This window comes from Chlorocebus sabaeus, chromosome 24 (assembly GCF_047675955.1).
Source record: "Chlorocebus sabaeus isolate Y175 chromosome 24, mChlSab1.0.hap1, whole genome shotgun sequence".
In the NCBI taxonomy this organism is placed as follows: domain Eukaryota; kingdom Metazoa; phylum Chordata; class Mammalia; order Primates; family Cercopithecidae; genus Chlorocebus; species Chlorocebus sabaeus.
Window position 1 is genome coordinate 45,294,715 of NC_132927.1, and position 15,927 is coordinate 45,310,641.

Consider the following 15,927-nt stretch of genomic DNA (forward strand, 5'->3'; position numbering starts at 1 on the left):
CAGGGAGCAGTCTGAACCCCACCGTGGTCTTTTCTGTCCCCATAACCCTTTTCTAGCCCCTCAGCACTGAGCAGGTGGGGCCAAGGAGAGCACACAGGGAAGTGGCCACGGTGAGTCAGGCTCCTCCCAAGGGGCAAGCACAGAGATGGGACAAGAAGACCCAGTCTGACCCCAGCCTGGAGCTGCCAGCCCTGGCTTCATGAACCCACAGACCCCTATGCTCCCAGATGCCTCCCTTCTCCCTACAGCCCCTGCTCACCCCATCCGAGATGCTCTGCATGGGGAAAGGGGTAATGGCAGGGTCAGCGGCCAGGAAGAGCTGGGTTTCCAGCCCCAGACCCAATCTTTGGTAAGGATGTTCTAGTGTCAAACCCTGAACCTGTCCCCATCCAGGTGTCCTGGTTAGCAGCATTTGGGACACCAAGGCCTTGGTGAGGAACAGAAAAGTCAACACTCAACTTGGGCCCCCTCCTTCCTTCCCTACCCCACATGGAGCCACTTCTTCTGGCTGGGATCTGCCCAGCAAGGTCAGAACTGGACACTTCCACCACTGAGAAAGTCCCAGCCATAGTTCTCTAGCACCCTCCTCAGAAGATGCTAGAAGGAAGCCAGGGTTACAGATGAGAGCAAACACCATGCCCAGTCAGCCCCAGTCATAGCTGGGGCATAAAGGAGATGCTAAGCTCAGCCGTCCAGAGACCACCCAAGGCTCAGAGAGTTAGGACAGTGCACCTCTCAGCAAGAGAAACTTCCCATCCCAAACTGTGTCGGACAACAAGGGCACACTTCCCCGCACCCCAGCACCTGCTACCCCGACTCCAAGGGAAAGATGAGAACCATCCTCAGGCAATCAATGCAAGAACAGCCCCTAAGCCCTTTGCAGAATCAGCTAACACCTCTCCCTCCAAAGCTCAGGGAACAATGGAAGAATCCCTAAGAGGCTGTGATCCCCATGCTCCTCAAATGCAGTCTTCTGGGGAAGACCAGGCCCTGCTCCTGTCCAGCCCTGGAGTGCTGGGGTCCACCCCTTCTTAGCCGCTGAGTGACGGCGGGGATGGGCAAGAGACACAGAAGGAAAGCGCCTTTCACCTTCAGCATCCAGCATCTTGGGGATGTCCAGGTACTTCTCTGCCACGTCAAAAGCTGTATTCAGATTTGTGAGTGGATCATCCTAGAGGGAGAAGAGGAGGAAGGGATGATAAAGTGAGAGCCACAGCAAGTCACTGGCTACTCCCAATTGGGTGGTCACCCAAACTGGGGAGCAGAGCGACTTTCTCCCAGCCCCAGCTCGATCCTCAGGGGACAGTTCCAGATGTGGAAGGCTGGTATCACCACTGGGGCTCACTGGTTGGAGGTTTAAAGCATTCTCTTTCCCCCTTCAAGCTTCAGATTGTCAGGGAAATGGGGCAAAGTAGTCTGCAGCCTGAGTCGGGAGTAGGAAGGAGTTCCTAAGAAATGTGTGCTAGGAGCAGGGCACTGGCCTAGTCACCATCCATCCTGGCTTCTGGTTTCAGCTCTGCCTCCAACCAGTGGGACTCGTGGGTAGATAACCTGACCTTAGCTTCTCCATCCATAACTCAAGAGTTGGAGTAGGGAGCTCTAAACTCTAGACTAGTCAAGATTCAGAGCAGGACCCCTCTGGTGCTCACATTCCATGAAATTTGGAGGCTCCTTTAGCCACAGCTTTGGACTCTTCTGGCTTCTGCTACTTTCTCAAGAACACTTTAGCAGGGATTGGCAAGGATGTTGAGAAGCTGTAATCCTTGTGCGATGAATGCAACATAAACGTAGGTGGAATGTCAAATGGTACAGCTGCTGTAAGAACAGGATGATGGCTCCTCAAAAAATTAAACATGGGATTACATGGTCCCATAATTTCACTTGTGGGGAGATACTCAAAAGAATTGAAAGCAGGTTCTCAAAGAGATTTTTATACCTCCATTGTCCACAGCAGCATTATTCACAGTAGCCAGGAGGTAGAAGCAACCCCAGTCCCCATCGATGGATGAACAGATAAGCAGAACGTGGGCACACGCACAATGGAATATTATTCAGCCTTAGCAAGGAGGGAAATTCTGACATACACTGCAACATGGATGAACTTTGAGAATGTTATGCTAAGTGAAATAAACCAGACACAAAGGACACAGGCCGGGCGCACTGGCTTATGCCTGTAATCCCAGTACTTTGGGAGGCCGAGGCAGGTGGATCGTTTGAGGTCAGGAGTTCACGACTAGCCTGCCCAGCATGAAGACACCTGCAATTAAATACAAAACACCTGCTAAAAATAGAAAAATTAGCTGGGTGTGGTGGTGCGTCCCGGCTACTCGGGAGGCTGAGGCAGAATTGCTTGAACCCGGGAGGCAGAGGTTGCAATGAGCCAAGATCGCACCCCTGCACTCCAGCCTGGGCAACAGAGTAAAACCTCGCCTCAAAAAAAAAAAAAAGGACAAACACTATATGACTTCACTTTTATGAGGTTCCCAGACAGAAAGCAGAATGGTAGCAGCCAGAGGCTGGGGGCAGGAAAGAAAGGGGGGTTACCGTTTAGTGGGTACAGACGAGCTCTGGAGATGGGTGATGGGAACAGTTGTACAATGATGTGAGTATATGGAATACCCCTGAACAGTAAGTATATTTAAAAATGTTTAAAGTGGTCAATTTTGTTTTGTATATTTTACCACAAGTTGTTTTATAAGTTTTTAATGCAGGGGGTAAAAAACCTTAGTGGAAGAGTTTCTGGCTGGGCCCTTCTCCTCCATTCTTGGTTCCCCAGACTAACCTAGAGCAAGCTTGTTGTGTCGGCCCAGGACTCAGTTTCCCTGTTTGCTAAAGGGAGAAGTATAGGGTAATAAAAAGATAAATACATCATCCGGGATGTTTTCAGGAGGAAATTGTTCTAAACAGAGAAGGTGGGGTCCTTCTGGGAAAGTCTCCAACAGCAGCCAGGAGGGTGAACACTGACAAGTAGTCAAGGTCATTCCCATCCAGGGCCTTGAGCAGCAGCTGCCAGTGCTCAGGTCCAGGTACACACACACTCACCCCACGTGAGTCCCAGGGACCCCAGGGCCCCATGCCCACCCATGGCTGCTGCAGGAAGGAAGAGCTTCCCAGTCGGAGCCCCTCAGCCCTCTCTCCCTATTCCTCAGCACCAGCTGGTCTTGCAACCTCCTTGTTCTCTGGAAGGGTGTTCCTGGTTCACTGTGTGTGCTAGGATTTGGGCTGGATTTTACTGATGATGATACTGAATTAAAAAGAGTGGAAGCAGGCCGGGCGCGGTGGCTCACGCCTGTAATCCCAGCACTTTGGGAGGCTGAGGAGGGTGGATCACGACGTCAGGAGATCGAGACCATCCTGGCTAACACAGTGAAACCCCATCTCTACTAAAAAACAGAAAAAATTAGCCAAGCATGGTGGTGGGCGCCTGTAGTCCCAGCTACTCGGGAGGCTGAGGCAGGAGAATGGCATAAACCCGTGAGGCGGAGCTTGCAGTGAGCCGAGATTGCGCCACTGCACTCCAACCTGGGTGACAGAGCAAGACTCCATCTCAAAAAAAAAAAAGAGTGGAAGTCAGGTGTGGTGGCTGTGACTGTAATCCCAGCTACTTGGGAGGCTGAGGCAGGAGGGTCACACTGAGACCAGAAGTTCAAGACCAGCCTGGGCAATACAGTGAGACTTCATCTCTACAAAAAAATTACAATTAAAAAACAGAAGGGGACTGGGCACGGTGGCTCACACCTGTAATCTCAACACTTTGGGAGCCCGAGGCAGGCAGATCACCTGAGGAGTTTGAGACCAGCCGGCCAACATGGTGAAACCCTGTCTCTACTAAAAATACAAAAATTAGCCGGGCGTGGTGGTGGGTGCCTGTAATCTCAGCTACTCGGGAGGCTGAGGCAGGAGAATTGCTGGAATCTGGGAGGCAGAGGTTGCAGTGAGCTGAGATCGCACCATTGCACTCTTGCCTGGGCAACACAGCAAGACTATGTCTCAAAAAAAAAAAAAAAGGCTGGGCATGGTGGCTCATACCTATAATCCCAGCATTTTGGGAGGCCAAGATGGGTGGATCACCTGAGGTCATGAGTTCGAGACCAGCCTGACCAACATGGCGAAACCCCATCTCTATTCAAAATACAAAATTAGCTGGGCATGGTGGCACGCGCCTGTAATCCCAGCTACTCAGGAAGCTGAAGCAGGAGAATCACCTGAACCCGGGAGGCAGAGGTTGCAGTGAGTAGAGATCGCGCCATTGCACTCCAGCCTGGGCGACAATAGTGAAACTCTGTCTCAAAAAATAAATAAATAAATAAATAAATAAAAATAAAAAAACAGAAGGGGAGACAGAGACAGCAAAACAGGGAGAAATTGGCAGAGATAAATAAAAAGACAGAGAGGGATAGTGTGTGGGAGGGTGCTAACTGGGTATCAGAAAGAACCCCTGGACTTTCACCTCCCAAATGGCTGATGCTTCCAAATCCTTCAGAGTAAGGGAGGGGGCTCCAGAGCCACGGTCAGCACAGACCCCTTTATGTGGGGATGTCCAACAGCTGTGGAGGAACTGGCCACTGACACCCCAGCATACTCAAGCAGGGACAGAGATATGTGCACACCTGTCACCAAAGTCCATCGGCTGAATAGGAAGTGGTGATGATGCCTTCAAAAGAGAAAACTGCCACCTCTAGGCTATTCCCCCTTGGCCACGTTTGATTTGGCCACACAGCTTCCTAGCAGGACAGGAAGTTTCTCTTTTTTTTTTTTTCCTTGCCAAGCAGCTGAGGAGGTGGGCCAAGGATCCTCTTCCCCCAGGAGGTTAGCTGGGGAAGGGCTGGCCCCTGCTGTGGCGCCTCTCCTTCAGCAGATGGGCCCTTCCAGTGGACAGAGGCCTCAGCCCCAAGCTTCAGGTGACGGGGCAGTGTATGTGGGGCTGGCGGAGGCGGGGCGCAGTACAGGGAAGCAAGTAGGAATCTGCTCCTTCCCTCCCTCAAGATCCTTTTCGGCAGCTTGCTATCCACCCGCCCACAGCCAACGGCCTGCCACCACCACAAGTTGCACAGCAGCTCCTGCCCCAGCAATACTAGACCTCTCTTGGCCACTGAGAAGCAAGACGCCCTTCCTGGAGGCCCAGGCAAGGCAAGAGCTACACCGAACACTGTGTTCTCCAGCGTCAAGGTGAAGTAGAGGCACGTAAGTCCAGCCACTCCTTGAAGCCTCCCTTGCCAAGAGATTTGAGCACAGATAGGCGACATTCCAACCCCAACTCCAGGTCACCAACTGGGGGCTTGGGAAGGGCCTTTCCCGGGATGGCCATGCCATTGTGGCCTCTTGGCACCAAGATGGACCAAGAGGGAACTTGCAGAGTATGGTCAGAGGGTCCAGGAGGGAACCTGGAGAGTGTGGTCAGAGGGTCCAGGACAGGTTTCTCCAAGGTCCAGGGCAGTGTCATCCAACCAGCTCAGACACTGAGAACCACCATGAGGCTAGAAACACAGCTCCCACTCCCACATCTGTCCCCACTCCACACATCCACTCAAGAAAAATCACTGCAGCTTCATGCTGAAGGCAGGAGTGAAACCAAAAGAAAATCCCCCAGCCAAACTTCAGCAATAAAGGAAACCAAATCCATGGATAGGATAAGCTGCCCAGGACTGCACAGGAACTCAAGGACAAGGCGGGGATGAACTGTCTCTTAGAATATGTGTCTCCTCTTTACAAGTCCCGGAAAAACAGAAAGTAGAAACGTCATGTACCATTCCATCCCTCTGACAAAGCTGCTGCCATAGCTGTGATATTTTTCCTGGCGGGCTGTGTATGTGTGCAAGAACACACATACCACGCACAAGGCTAATGAAGTTGCCCTAACAGGGAAGGTGTTTTTCTCTTCACTTTCAGTTGGAGCTCTGTCTGGCTATTCTAAGAGGCCAACACCGCTCAGGTTGGACCATGAACTGTCACAGAAAGGGTCCTAGTCCTGCTCTTTTCCCACCCCACCTGCCAGGGACCCAAAGTGGGAGGTCAGGTGGGCACACATACCTTCCGCAGCTTCCCATAGTCAATCAGCTCGGGCCGGTGTCGGTGGATCAAGGCACAGAAGCCAAGGCCATCCTTCCAGCTGCCCGGGGAGAGAGAAGAAGGGGTAGGCTGGTAAATGAGGCTGAACAAACGGGCACTGACCAGGGCAAAGCAGGGGCCTCCTGGACTCCAGAGAGATGAACACAGAGCTTTCTGGGGCAGGAGTTAGAAGACAGGACAGGAAGGGACATTTGTTCCTGCCACAATCCCAGGCACTGGGGTCAAGACTTTGTGGCGGGGTTGGCAGGTTGAGATAAACCTGCCATATCCAGCCCTACCCCCAACCAAGGCCTATGGCCCTGTTCCAGAGCCCTGGGCTGGGACTTCCTGGACAATTTCCTTGGGGGCGCTCCCAGTAGCAAAAGCATCAACCAAAGTTATATCAGGCAGCAGCCCTAAGACACTGCAGGGAGAGAGACGGGGCGATTCAGAGGGATGGTGACACCCCCTTCCCAAGGAAAGCTACTTCTTCCACCAACAGTCTCCACTTTGTTTGAAAGCTGAGACTGACCCAGTCAAGGGGGTCTGGGAGCTCCCGGGGGAGGCAGCCTGGTTCTGCGAGAGCCCCTCGGCCCCTAGCACTCACCTTATGTGGAAGTTCTGGATGTTGACGTTTTTGTAAGGGGCCGTCTTTCTTTGACACCACAGGAGCAGCCCTTCCTTGGCTGAAGTCTCTGTGGGGAAGGGGACAGGCAGCGAGGTCAGAGGGCTGACTCGGTGGAGGAAGGGATGCCGGCTCATGGAGGCCCCACTGTGACCCCTTGATGCCAACCCTCCTTCAGAGGGCTAAAGGAGGAGCCCTGGCCATCAAGTCTATTCCCTTGACAAAGTTTGAGAAGTTATTTGAGAAACAGAAAAAGCAAGCTGGGAAGCTTTTCAGAGCTAGTTGTGCTAATACATATAAATTCTGAGATAACAGTTTTTCCAACTTCAAGAATTATCTCCCCCTACTCCTTTTATTCAAAGAAATGGTAATGATACAAAATAAGTCAGCAACCTCTATCAGGTTGAGGAGGAAGGTTTGATTGATCTGGGAAATCTACACATCCAGGGGTCTCCAGACAGGGGATCCCACAGCCTGAGGGGTGCACACAGCTGAGTGAGAAGAAAGCATTAGGACTCCTAGACAGATTTTGTTTTTAATCTAAAAAATAAAAAATAAAAAATAAGGTCTCCCTATATTTACTTTATGGATCAATACTGCTGCCCTGTGTGTGTGAAGGAGCCACGTGTCTGTGAGTTTAGGCAGGCAACTGAGGGGACTCACGAAGCTCCCAGCACAGAAGAAAGACTGCAAACCACACTACCCCCCGATATGCTTTGGCTGTGTCCCCACCCAAATCTCATCTTGAATTGTAGCTCCCATAATTCCCATGTGTTGTGGAGGGACCCAGTGGGAGATAATTGAGTCGTGGGCGTGTTCTCATGGTAGCGAATAAGTCTCACAAGATCTGATGGTTTTCTAAGGGGAAACTCCTTTCACTTGGCTCTCATTCTCTGCCTGCTGCCATGTAAAAGGTCCCTTTGCTCTTCCTTGCCTTCCGCCATGATTGTGAGGCCTCCCCAGCCATGTGAAACTGTGAGTTCATTACACCTCTTTTTTTTTATAAATTACCCAGTCTCAGGTATGTCTTTACCAGCAGCGTGAAAACTGACTAATATACTCCTGTGTTCATGCCTGTGAATTGGAGGTTAAGGTACTCCGTGGACTGGGTTCATGAATGATCTCATTTATTTTCAATGCACAAAATGGACTTTAAAATGACATTCAAGGGTTCCTACAAAGACCATAACCACCTAAGCAAAAGCAGACAATTTAAAAATTGGCAAAGCTAGTGCTTCTACTTAGCTTAAGCTCTTCGTCAGCTAAATCATAAGAGTAACACAATGATGACTTCAAAGCTGACAGGAAGTCCACCCAAAAGAATCAAAATCATCAAGAAGGCTATTTGAGAAATGGATTTACTTCCACTGTCATTAACAAGAACCACACGCCAGGTGACTACTATGACCCTCTTTCCAACCACTTCAACCCTAAATACCAAGTACCCATAAACCGAACTTGGACCCCTGCATTGCTGTATCACAGAGTGTCAAACCAACATCTCCATCACAAAGCAACTGAATTGAATCCACGTTGTTTTTATTAAGAAATTCCTTTGACTAAAAATGTTTATGATGTCTATGGCATTAAAACAAACATTTTAAAAATATTATCTCCATCTCATCTTGTAAAAGTTTGTTTCAGTATGTGTGTTTTATCATACGCACAGCAATACACAAATATTATGCAAGATAAATACATGCATAGCAGACATAAAGCTCAGAAACTGCCCGAGTATGGAACCAAATGTAGAGATCACTTCTCCAGACCATGACGGCCCTTGTAGATCTGTGAAGTGGTCACTAGAGGGTGCTAGGGGAGCAGAGTAGAAGACGGGGTTAGCGCCCCTTCTGGCACTTCCTCCCAGTGGCATTTCCCCACCCTTTCAGATGAGTGACCCAAGAGCCAGGTGGGTTTTCCAATATACTTCCCCGTGGCAGCCCTGGGCTTTCCCAAAGTGGGGAGTTTCCCTGGGGCCAACACACTTATGAGAATCAGAATGGCAAATAGTTCTTTTTTCTACATTGACTAGAAGAGAGGGCTGATGCCCAATAAATGAGCCAGAAGCCTAGGACACGGCCCCTGATGAACGTCCATTGCCCTGGGTATGGGAGTTCTCCAGACTAAGCCCAGGGAGGGAGACAGGGTGGTGATGGCAGGATGGAACAAAGTGGAAACCCACCTTCCACAGAGATGTCCTGGATGGCAAAGCGCAGGATGATGGTCCAGATCATGCCCAGGGTCATCTTCACATTCCCATCCACGATTTCTACAGAAACAGCAGCACCACGCATCAGAAAGGGCCTCGGCAGGGATAGAATTAACACTCCCACAGCACTCCATGCCCCACACTAGGAATCAAAGACTCCAGAGCTCTACTTCTAGAGGGAAACCAGATTTCTGCTTGTTTGTTTTTGAGACAGGGTTTTCGCTCTGTCACCCAAGCTAGACTGCAGTGGCGCAATCATGGCTCACTGCAGCCTCCAAATCCTGGGCTCAAGCAATCCTCCCATCTCAGCTTCCTGAGTAGCTGGGACTACAGATAGGCCACCACACCCGGCTAATTTTTTCATTTTTTGTAGAGACAGGGTCTTACGATATTGCCCAGGCTGGTCTCAAACTCCTGGCTTCAAATGATCCTTCCACCTTAGCCTCCCCAAGTGCTGGAATTACAGGCATGAGCTACCATGTCTGGCCTGGATGTTTCTTAAAATTAATGCATAAACAGTGACACGTGCTGGAAGAGAAGTCTATTTGGGGTAACAAAAAAAGGTGTAATCAATCCTAATTGGAGACAGTGGGTACATCAGGAAAAGCCACAGAGAAAGGGGCATTTGAAATCCTGATCTGTGTCCCCAGCTGATGAAGAAGAGGAGAGGATTTCTAAACAATCACAAATGTTCTGGCAATTCTGTGAGCTGGGGCTGTCTGAGCAATCACAGCTCTCAAAATAGCCACCCACATGTGGAAAAACCATTGGAATCAACAGAAAGTCACAAACTTAAAGTTTTGTAAATTGCCATTTTGAACTATCCACTGACTCAACCTCACAATGCCATTAGTTTGGGTATTAAAACAGATTTTAAAAAAAAAAAATCAAACAACAGCTTCAAGATCACAGCTAACAGATAACCCACTATATTTAGTGTAAGCAGCACCTTTTAGAGTTTTAGAATCTACAAGTTCTATGAAGTAGATTTTCTCTTTTTTTCTGTACCAGGCTAATGGCAGGGAATACAACATAAATAGGCCCTATTTTAGGGAGCCCCATACATGGAGCCATTTATGGTCTTGTGGTTGAACAGGTGATACTCAAGTGTACATTCCACACCCCTCATCACCTGCTTCCAGACCAGGAGATAGTAATCTGGCCCATGGTAAGACACGCTCAGTTAAGAGTAAGGTACCCAAAGAATATCTTATTTTTTTCCTACCTACAACATTAATTTTAGGGGAGACCCAATAGAACCATGAGAAGGATCCATTTCTAGGAAGTCCTGACCCTACTAAGATTTGCATCCCACAAACCTCTGAAACAAGAGTGGATTTCCATTAAGGACAGTATACTCTGACATCTTAGCCCCTTTCCCAAAAGTGAGGGCAAAACTGTATGCTGCTCCATGACCAGCAGGGTGTAGTCCATGGAGCGGTGCTTGGCCACAGCCACCTCCCAGGGGTGGAGCAGGTAACCCACTGAGTCTTCATGGGATGCTGAGCAAAGGAAGAAGGGTCCACTTTGGACATGGAATAGGATATAACCCTTCTTGCAAACAGGGAAGTAAAAATGCCCCTCCCAGAGCCCCAGACACCAGGGGAGCACAGTCCCACATCCAAGCACTTGGGTTGGGGAGAAACAGAGAGCTGTAGCAGCATGCAACCCCTTTTGCTACTAAGCAACACAGCCAGCCAGCATTTTGCAGTCCAAATCGTGGGGAGGCAGAACTACTCTTTAAGAATCAGCTCATAGACTCGGCAGTGGCTCAAGTCTGTATTCCCAACACTTTGGGAGGCCAAGACAGATGGATTGCTTGAACCCAGGTATTCAAGACCAGCCTGGGCAACATGACAAAACCCCATCTCTACAAAAATACAAAAATTAAATAGGCATGGTAGTGCCTGTAGTCCCAGCTATTCAGACTTAAGTGGGAGGATTGCTTGAGCCAAGGCAGAGGCTGCAGTGAGCTGTGATCGCGCTACTGCACTCCATCCTTGGCAACAAAGCAAGACCCTCTCTCAAAAAAAATAAGATAAAAAAGTAAAGGAGCCGGCTCATAAAGCTTTGATATTTTTAAAAAAGCATTTTCATTTGTGATTTTTAATGGTTTAAAGAGTTCATCTAAATTGAAAAGACAAAAATACCAAACTCTCAATAAATAAGCAAAAGACAAAAAATCATAAAACATGAAATACAAATAATCAATTCATAAGAATGTTCAATCTCACTTATAATCAAAGAAATAAGATCACCTCCCCATGCTATTAAATTAGCAAACTTAAAAAACAAAGTTAGGCTGGGTGAAGTAGCTCATGCCTGTAACCCTAGCACTTTGGGAGGCCAAGGTAGGAGGATCGCTTGAGCCCAGGAGTTCAAGACCAGCCTGGGCAACATAGGAGACCTTGTCTCTACAAAAAAATGAAAAAAGTAGCCAGGTGCAGTGGTGCACACCTGTAATCTTAGCTTCTTGGGAGGCTGAGGCAGGAGGACTGGGGATTGAGCCCAGGAGCTCAAGGTTGCAGTGAGCTGTGATAGCACCACTGCACTCCAACCTGCGTGACAAGTCAAGACCCTGTCTCTTAAAAACAAAAACAAAAACAAAACCCAAAAAAACCCAAAGTTGAAAAACCACATGCCTTGATGTCAGCAAGGCTACCACATTAGAAGTGTAAATTGGTTTAAAAAACAATAATAATAATTTCTGGGAAATTAATCAATTAATATGGGAAATAATTTGGCCACAAGGAGTATGCATCTTAAAGTTGCTCAACTTTTTGGCAGTAAACTTCTATCTCTAGGAATCTATCCCTAGTCAATGAAAGGAAATGCAGAGTAAGGTTTCTGTATGAATGCACTTGCTGCAAGGCTGTATTTATCACAGCCCCGGACTAGAAACCTTGCAAATGTACACAGTACACAGAATGATCAAGTAAATCCCCAGACCCCATATTGCCCTCTGCTAAAACCTCCACAGCTTCCCCCCTCCCTGAGAGTCAAAGCCAGTGGCCAGCAAGGCCCTAGTGGTCTGGCCGCCTGGGCCTCTGGTTCCCCTTCTTCCCCCTGCTCTTCCTTCCCCTCCCCTCCACTGCTCAGGCCTCCCTGCAGCTCCCCCTCTCTAGATACCTACATGGCTTGTCCCTGCCTCCTGCCAGTTTCACTCACATACCCCCTTCTCATGGACACCTCCCTTGACCACCCAAGTTCCTCCTTGCTTTGGTTTTCTCCATCTGACAGGTGTACGTGCATATTTTCTCTCTTTCCCCTCTAGAACGTAAGCCCCTTGAGGGTAAGAATACTTCCTTCTTTGCATCATTGCTTAGAGTCCAGTATGAAGCCTGGCACAGGAAAAGCCCCCATCAGCATCTGCTGAGTGAATGAATGAGTGAACAAACACTAACCACAAGTGGGGGAATGGGCAAAGCTAACACAGGCCTGGGCCCCCTGAGAACACAATGGGCCTCAGTCCCTTCCAGGGCAGGGCCCAGGCCTGGGATGAAGTACGACAAACAGATGATGAGGCCAGGCGCGGTGGCTCACACCTGTAATCCCAACACTTTGGAGGTCAGGAGTTCAAGACCAGCCTGGCCAACATGGTGAAACCCTGTCTCTACTAAAACAGAAATTAGGCAGATGTGGTGGCACGTGCCTGTAATCCCAGCTACTCATGGGGCTGAGGCAGGAGAATCGCTTGAATCCGGGAGGGGGAGGTTGCAGTGAGCTGAGCGTGCCACTGCACTCCAGCCTGAGCAACAGAGCAAGACTCGTCGCGAAAACAAAACAAAACAAAAAAGACAATGAATGCAGCCATTAATGATTGCATCATGCGTGCTTAATAACTTAGAAAAATTGTTCAACATGGGAAACGGGAAAAGCAGGTAAAAAATTTCATAAACAGTGTTTAAAATATAAGGGAAAAAATTTTTAAGCCTAGAAAAAAGCTCTGACGGTAATCCCATGGTTTGGCCTTCCTAGAGGTGGGACTGCAATGCTAGCCCTCCCCTGGTCCCCCACATGCTGCCCCACTCTGTCACAGCCAAACTGCAGGGACTCCCGCTGGCCCTGACCTCAGTGCCTGCGGGATCTGCCATCTTGGAGCCCTCCTGGAGGGACTGAGAGAGGCAGGTGGCTTCTTTCTTGGGTCTTGCCTACTTATCCTCTTCTCCTTCCCCAGAAACTCCCCAGAGAATTTTGCTTACTGAATTCTCATTTACACCAAAGACATAGTTTCACTCCAGAAAACAGGCGCCAAGCACGAACACAGAGAGTAGGGTGTGCTTAATTAGCAGCCCATGTACGCCCAGCCCCAGTTCCCACCTGACTCCCATCCCATTCACTCTCCTTCCCCTTCCCTGGCATGGCAGGTCCTGTATTCCAGGCCTCCAGCTTCTCAACGTTTGCAGCAGGGATGCCCCGTCTCGCAGGCAGCTTTGTGACAGGGACTGCTTGGAAGGTTGGGCACAAAGGGAGGGTTCCAAGGTCACAACTGGGCTTCACGGGAAAAATCTTGATGACAGATTCACAGCGTCTGCCCTTCCTGGTCTACGGCGAGCTATGAAGCTGCTCGCATCCCCTGCTTACTGGGAACCTGTTTCTCCCTCCTTCTCCCTCCAGAGACACCGTCATCTGTTCAGTATTCAGATGGCAGAATGAATGCTGCAGAAATTCCATGTGACAGAAACTAGAACCCCAGGGGCCACCACCTCCCAGACCAATGCTGTGGTATGGCACCCACGGCCCCTCCATCCTAAAGATATGTGCTACCTCACTGAGACCACCTCCATGTTCACAGCACCCAAACCCTCAGGCTCTGCCTGCCCAAAGACCTTCAAATGCAAAATCCTTTTTGAGTTCCTTCCCCTGGTTAACTACATTCCAACCACTCACCCAGGCCAAGTCCCAGTTCCATGAAGTCTAGGCATTCTAGAACCAAGTATCGTAAGGGAGACCTTAAGGATGTGCTCCAACCTCTCCCTGATGTGTGGAAGTTCCTTGTCTCCAGCCTCCATGTACACACCTTCAGGGACAGGACACTCATGACCCTCCCAGAGCCCCGGTTCCATTTTCCAAGGCTCTGCGTGTTATCCAGAGTCCACCTACCCCCAGAGTACCTATTCTGGGCCTGGTTCTGCCCTTCAGAGTCAGCCAGAGGTCTTAGTCCTTGCATGCATGATAGTCCTTCAAAGACTTTGGCGGGGGGCTGAGGGGTGTCCCTGCTGGGCCTGGTCTCCACAGTCACAGCCTTCAGCAGCCCAGGATGGACAACCTGCAACGTTCCCCCGTCCCCCTTCCAGGAGAAGCGATCTGCCCATCACCTTTTATTTATAATCTACATCAGTAAACTCCATTTCACTTTTAAAAGTCCACAAAATGCCATTTGCTGCCTCATCTAGTTTCTTGGTTTAGCAGAGCGGCCACTGTGGCATGATCCTGGTGCTCAGCCTGATGGGAGCGGATGATTTCAGACCTGGAAGCCGCAGCTGAAAACACTGGCTCCTCAGGGCAGGGAGAAGGTAAAGAATATCTCATTTTAAAGGAGGCTTTTTGGCTGGGCATGGGGGCTCACGCCTGTAATCCCAGCACTTTGGGAGGCTGAGGCAGGTGGATCATTTGAGGTCAGGAGTTCAAGACTAGCCTGGCCAACATGATGAAACCCCATTTGTACTAAAAATACAAAAATTAGCCAGGCGTGGTGGCGCGAACCTGTAATCCCAGCTACTTGGGAGGCTGAAGCAGAAGAATCACTTGAGCCTGGGAGGCGGAGGTTGCAGTGAGCCAAGATCACGCCATTGCACTCTAGTCTGGATGACAAAGTGAGACCCTGTCTCAAAAAACAAAAAATAAAGGAGCCTTTTCAAAATATTGAGAGAAGCTAGGCCTGTGTCAAAGGAAAAGGGAAAACCGAGGCCGCCTGGTGAATCACCTTCCCAGCACAGCAGCAGCAGTGAGATAAGAGTTCACGCCAGTGTTCCTCTCACTCCTCACCCCTGAGGCCAGCACGGCAGGGGCAGGCTTGATCTGCCATCTCATTACTGAAGACAATTCCATGTGAAAGTTCTGTCCTGGGACCTGACCCGGGGAGGCAGCGCCGACAGGAAGAGGGAGGCCTCAGCTCTGGAGCCTAACCCTGGGTTTAACCCTGGATCTGCCACATAGAAGCAGTCTGGCTCGGAGCCTGGGCTCAACTGACGACACTCTTCCACTCTAGCAACTTTTCTGAGCCTCAGTTTCCTTAACTGTAAAACGTGGCTGGTGATACCCATCCTACGAGTCCATCGTGACGGCAGCAGGAGATGGCCCCTGTAAAGCATCCTGTCTAGAAACACAGAGCTGGTATTCGGTGAGTGCTACTCTCTTCCACCTTCCGCTTCCCTGCCCTCCTCCCCCGCTTTGGAAGAGGCTTTAAAGAAAAAACAAGTTGCTTTTTAAAATTTAGTTGCCAAATTTTTCTTTTCAAAAAATCTGGATTTCTGGCTTCTTTTGAAAAACCGGAAGATCTAGCAGCACCGGATCCACACAGTGGCAATTTCTTACATCCACAAGGTGCCCATCCCGCTTAGGACATGATTCTGCAGCTCGCCACAGCCCCTACCCACCCCTGCCACTGACCCCTGAACCACTTCACAAATTCTCTACACTCCCCTGCCCCGGGGGCATCTGAGCCTGCACCAACCACCTGGGTGACTGTCTTTGGCCTCCCACGCCTGCTTAGTTATAACTTTTTCTGCCAAGTCTTGAATTGCTCCCTACTAAAACAAACTGTTCTTTTAAGGCAGAGAACATCTTCCTAATCACAAAGCAGAGTATACTGCTATATGTAAATCCTTTGAACATTTATTGAGCACCTACTGTGTGCATCATGCCGCTAGGAGCTGGGGCCACACGATGTAGAAACCATGCTTTCTGCCTTTGGGAAGCTCACAGCTGGTGGGGGAGATGCTGGAATCCACAAGGCACCTCCCGTGACCACCTTGGGCACTGGCCTGAATTCCAGATAAGGCCAGAGGTGAGCGAATTTTTTCTGTAGAGGGCCTGATAACAA

The 15,927-nt window shown here is 49.6% G+C and overlaps 1 protein-coding gene across 4 annotated transcripts in view; it reads right to left on the reverse strand.

Annotated features, from left to right (window-relative positions):
• Positions 1–15,927, reverse strand: part of ACTN1 (actinin alpha 1) — a 106,256-nt gene that overhangs the window by 28,810 nt on the left and 61,519 nt on the right. For all 4 annotated transcript variants that reach the window (XM_007987096.3, XM_007987095.3, XM_007987094.3 and 1 more), the window contains exons 4-7: positions 8,856–8,942; positions 6,656–6,743; positions 6,031–6,109; positions 1,090–1,171 (exon numbers count right to left, since the gene is read on the reverse strand). In XM_007987096.3, the coding sequence (XP_007985287.1) occupies positions 1,090–1,171; positions 6,031–6,109; positions 6,656–6,743; positions 8,856–8,942 (336 nt within the window). The remainder of the gene's footprint in view (positions 1–1,089; positions 1,172–6,030; positions 6,110–6,655; positions 6,744–8,855; positions 8,943–15,927) is intronic.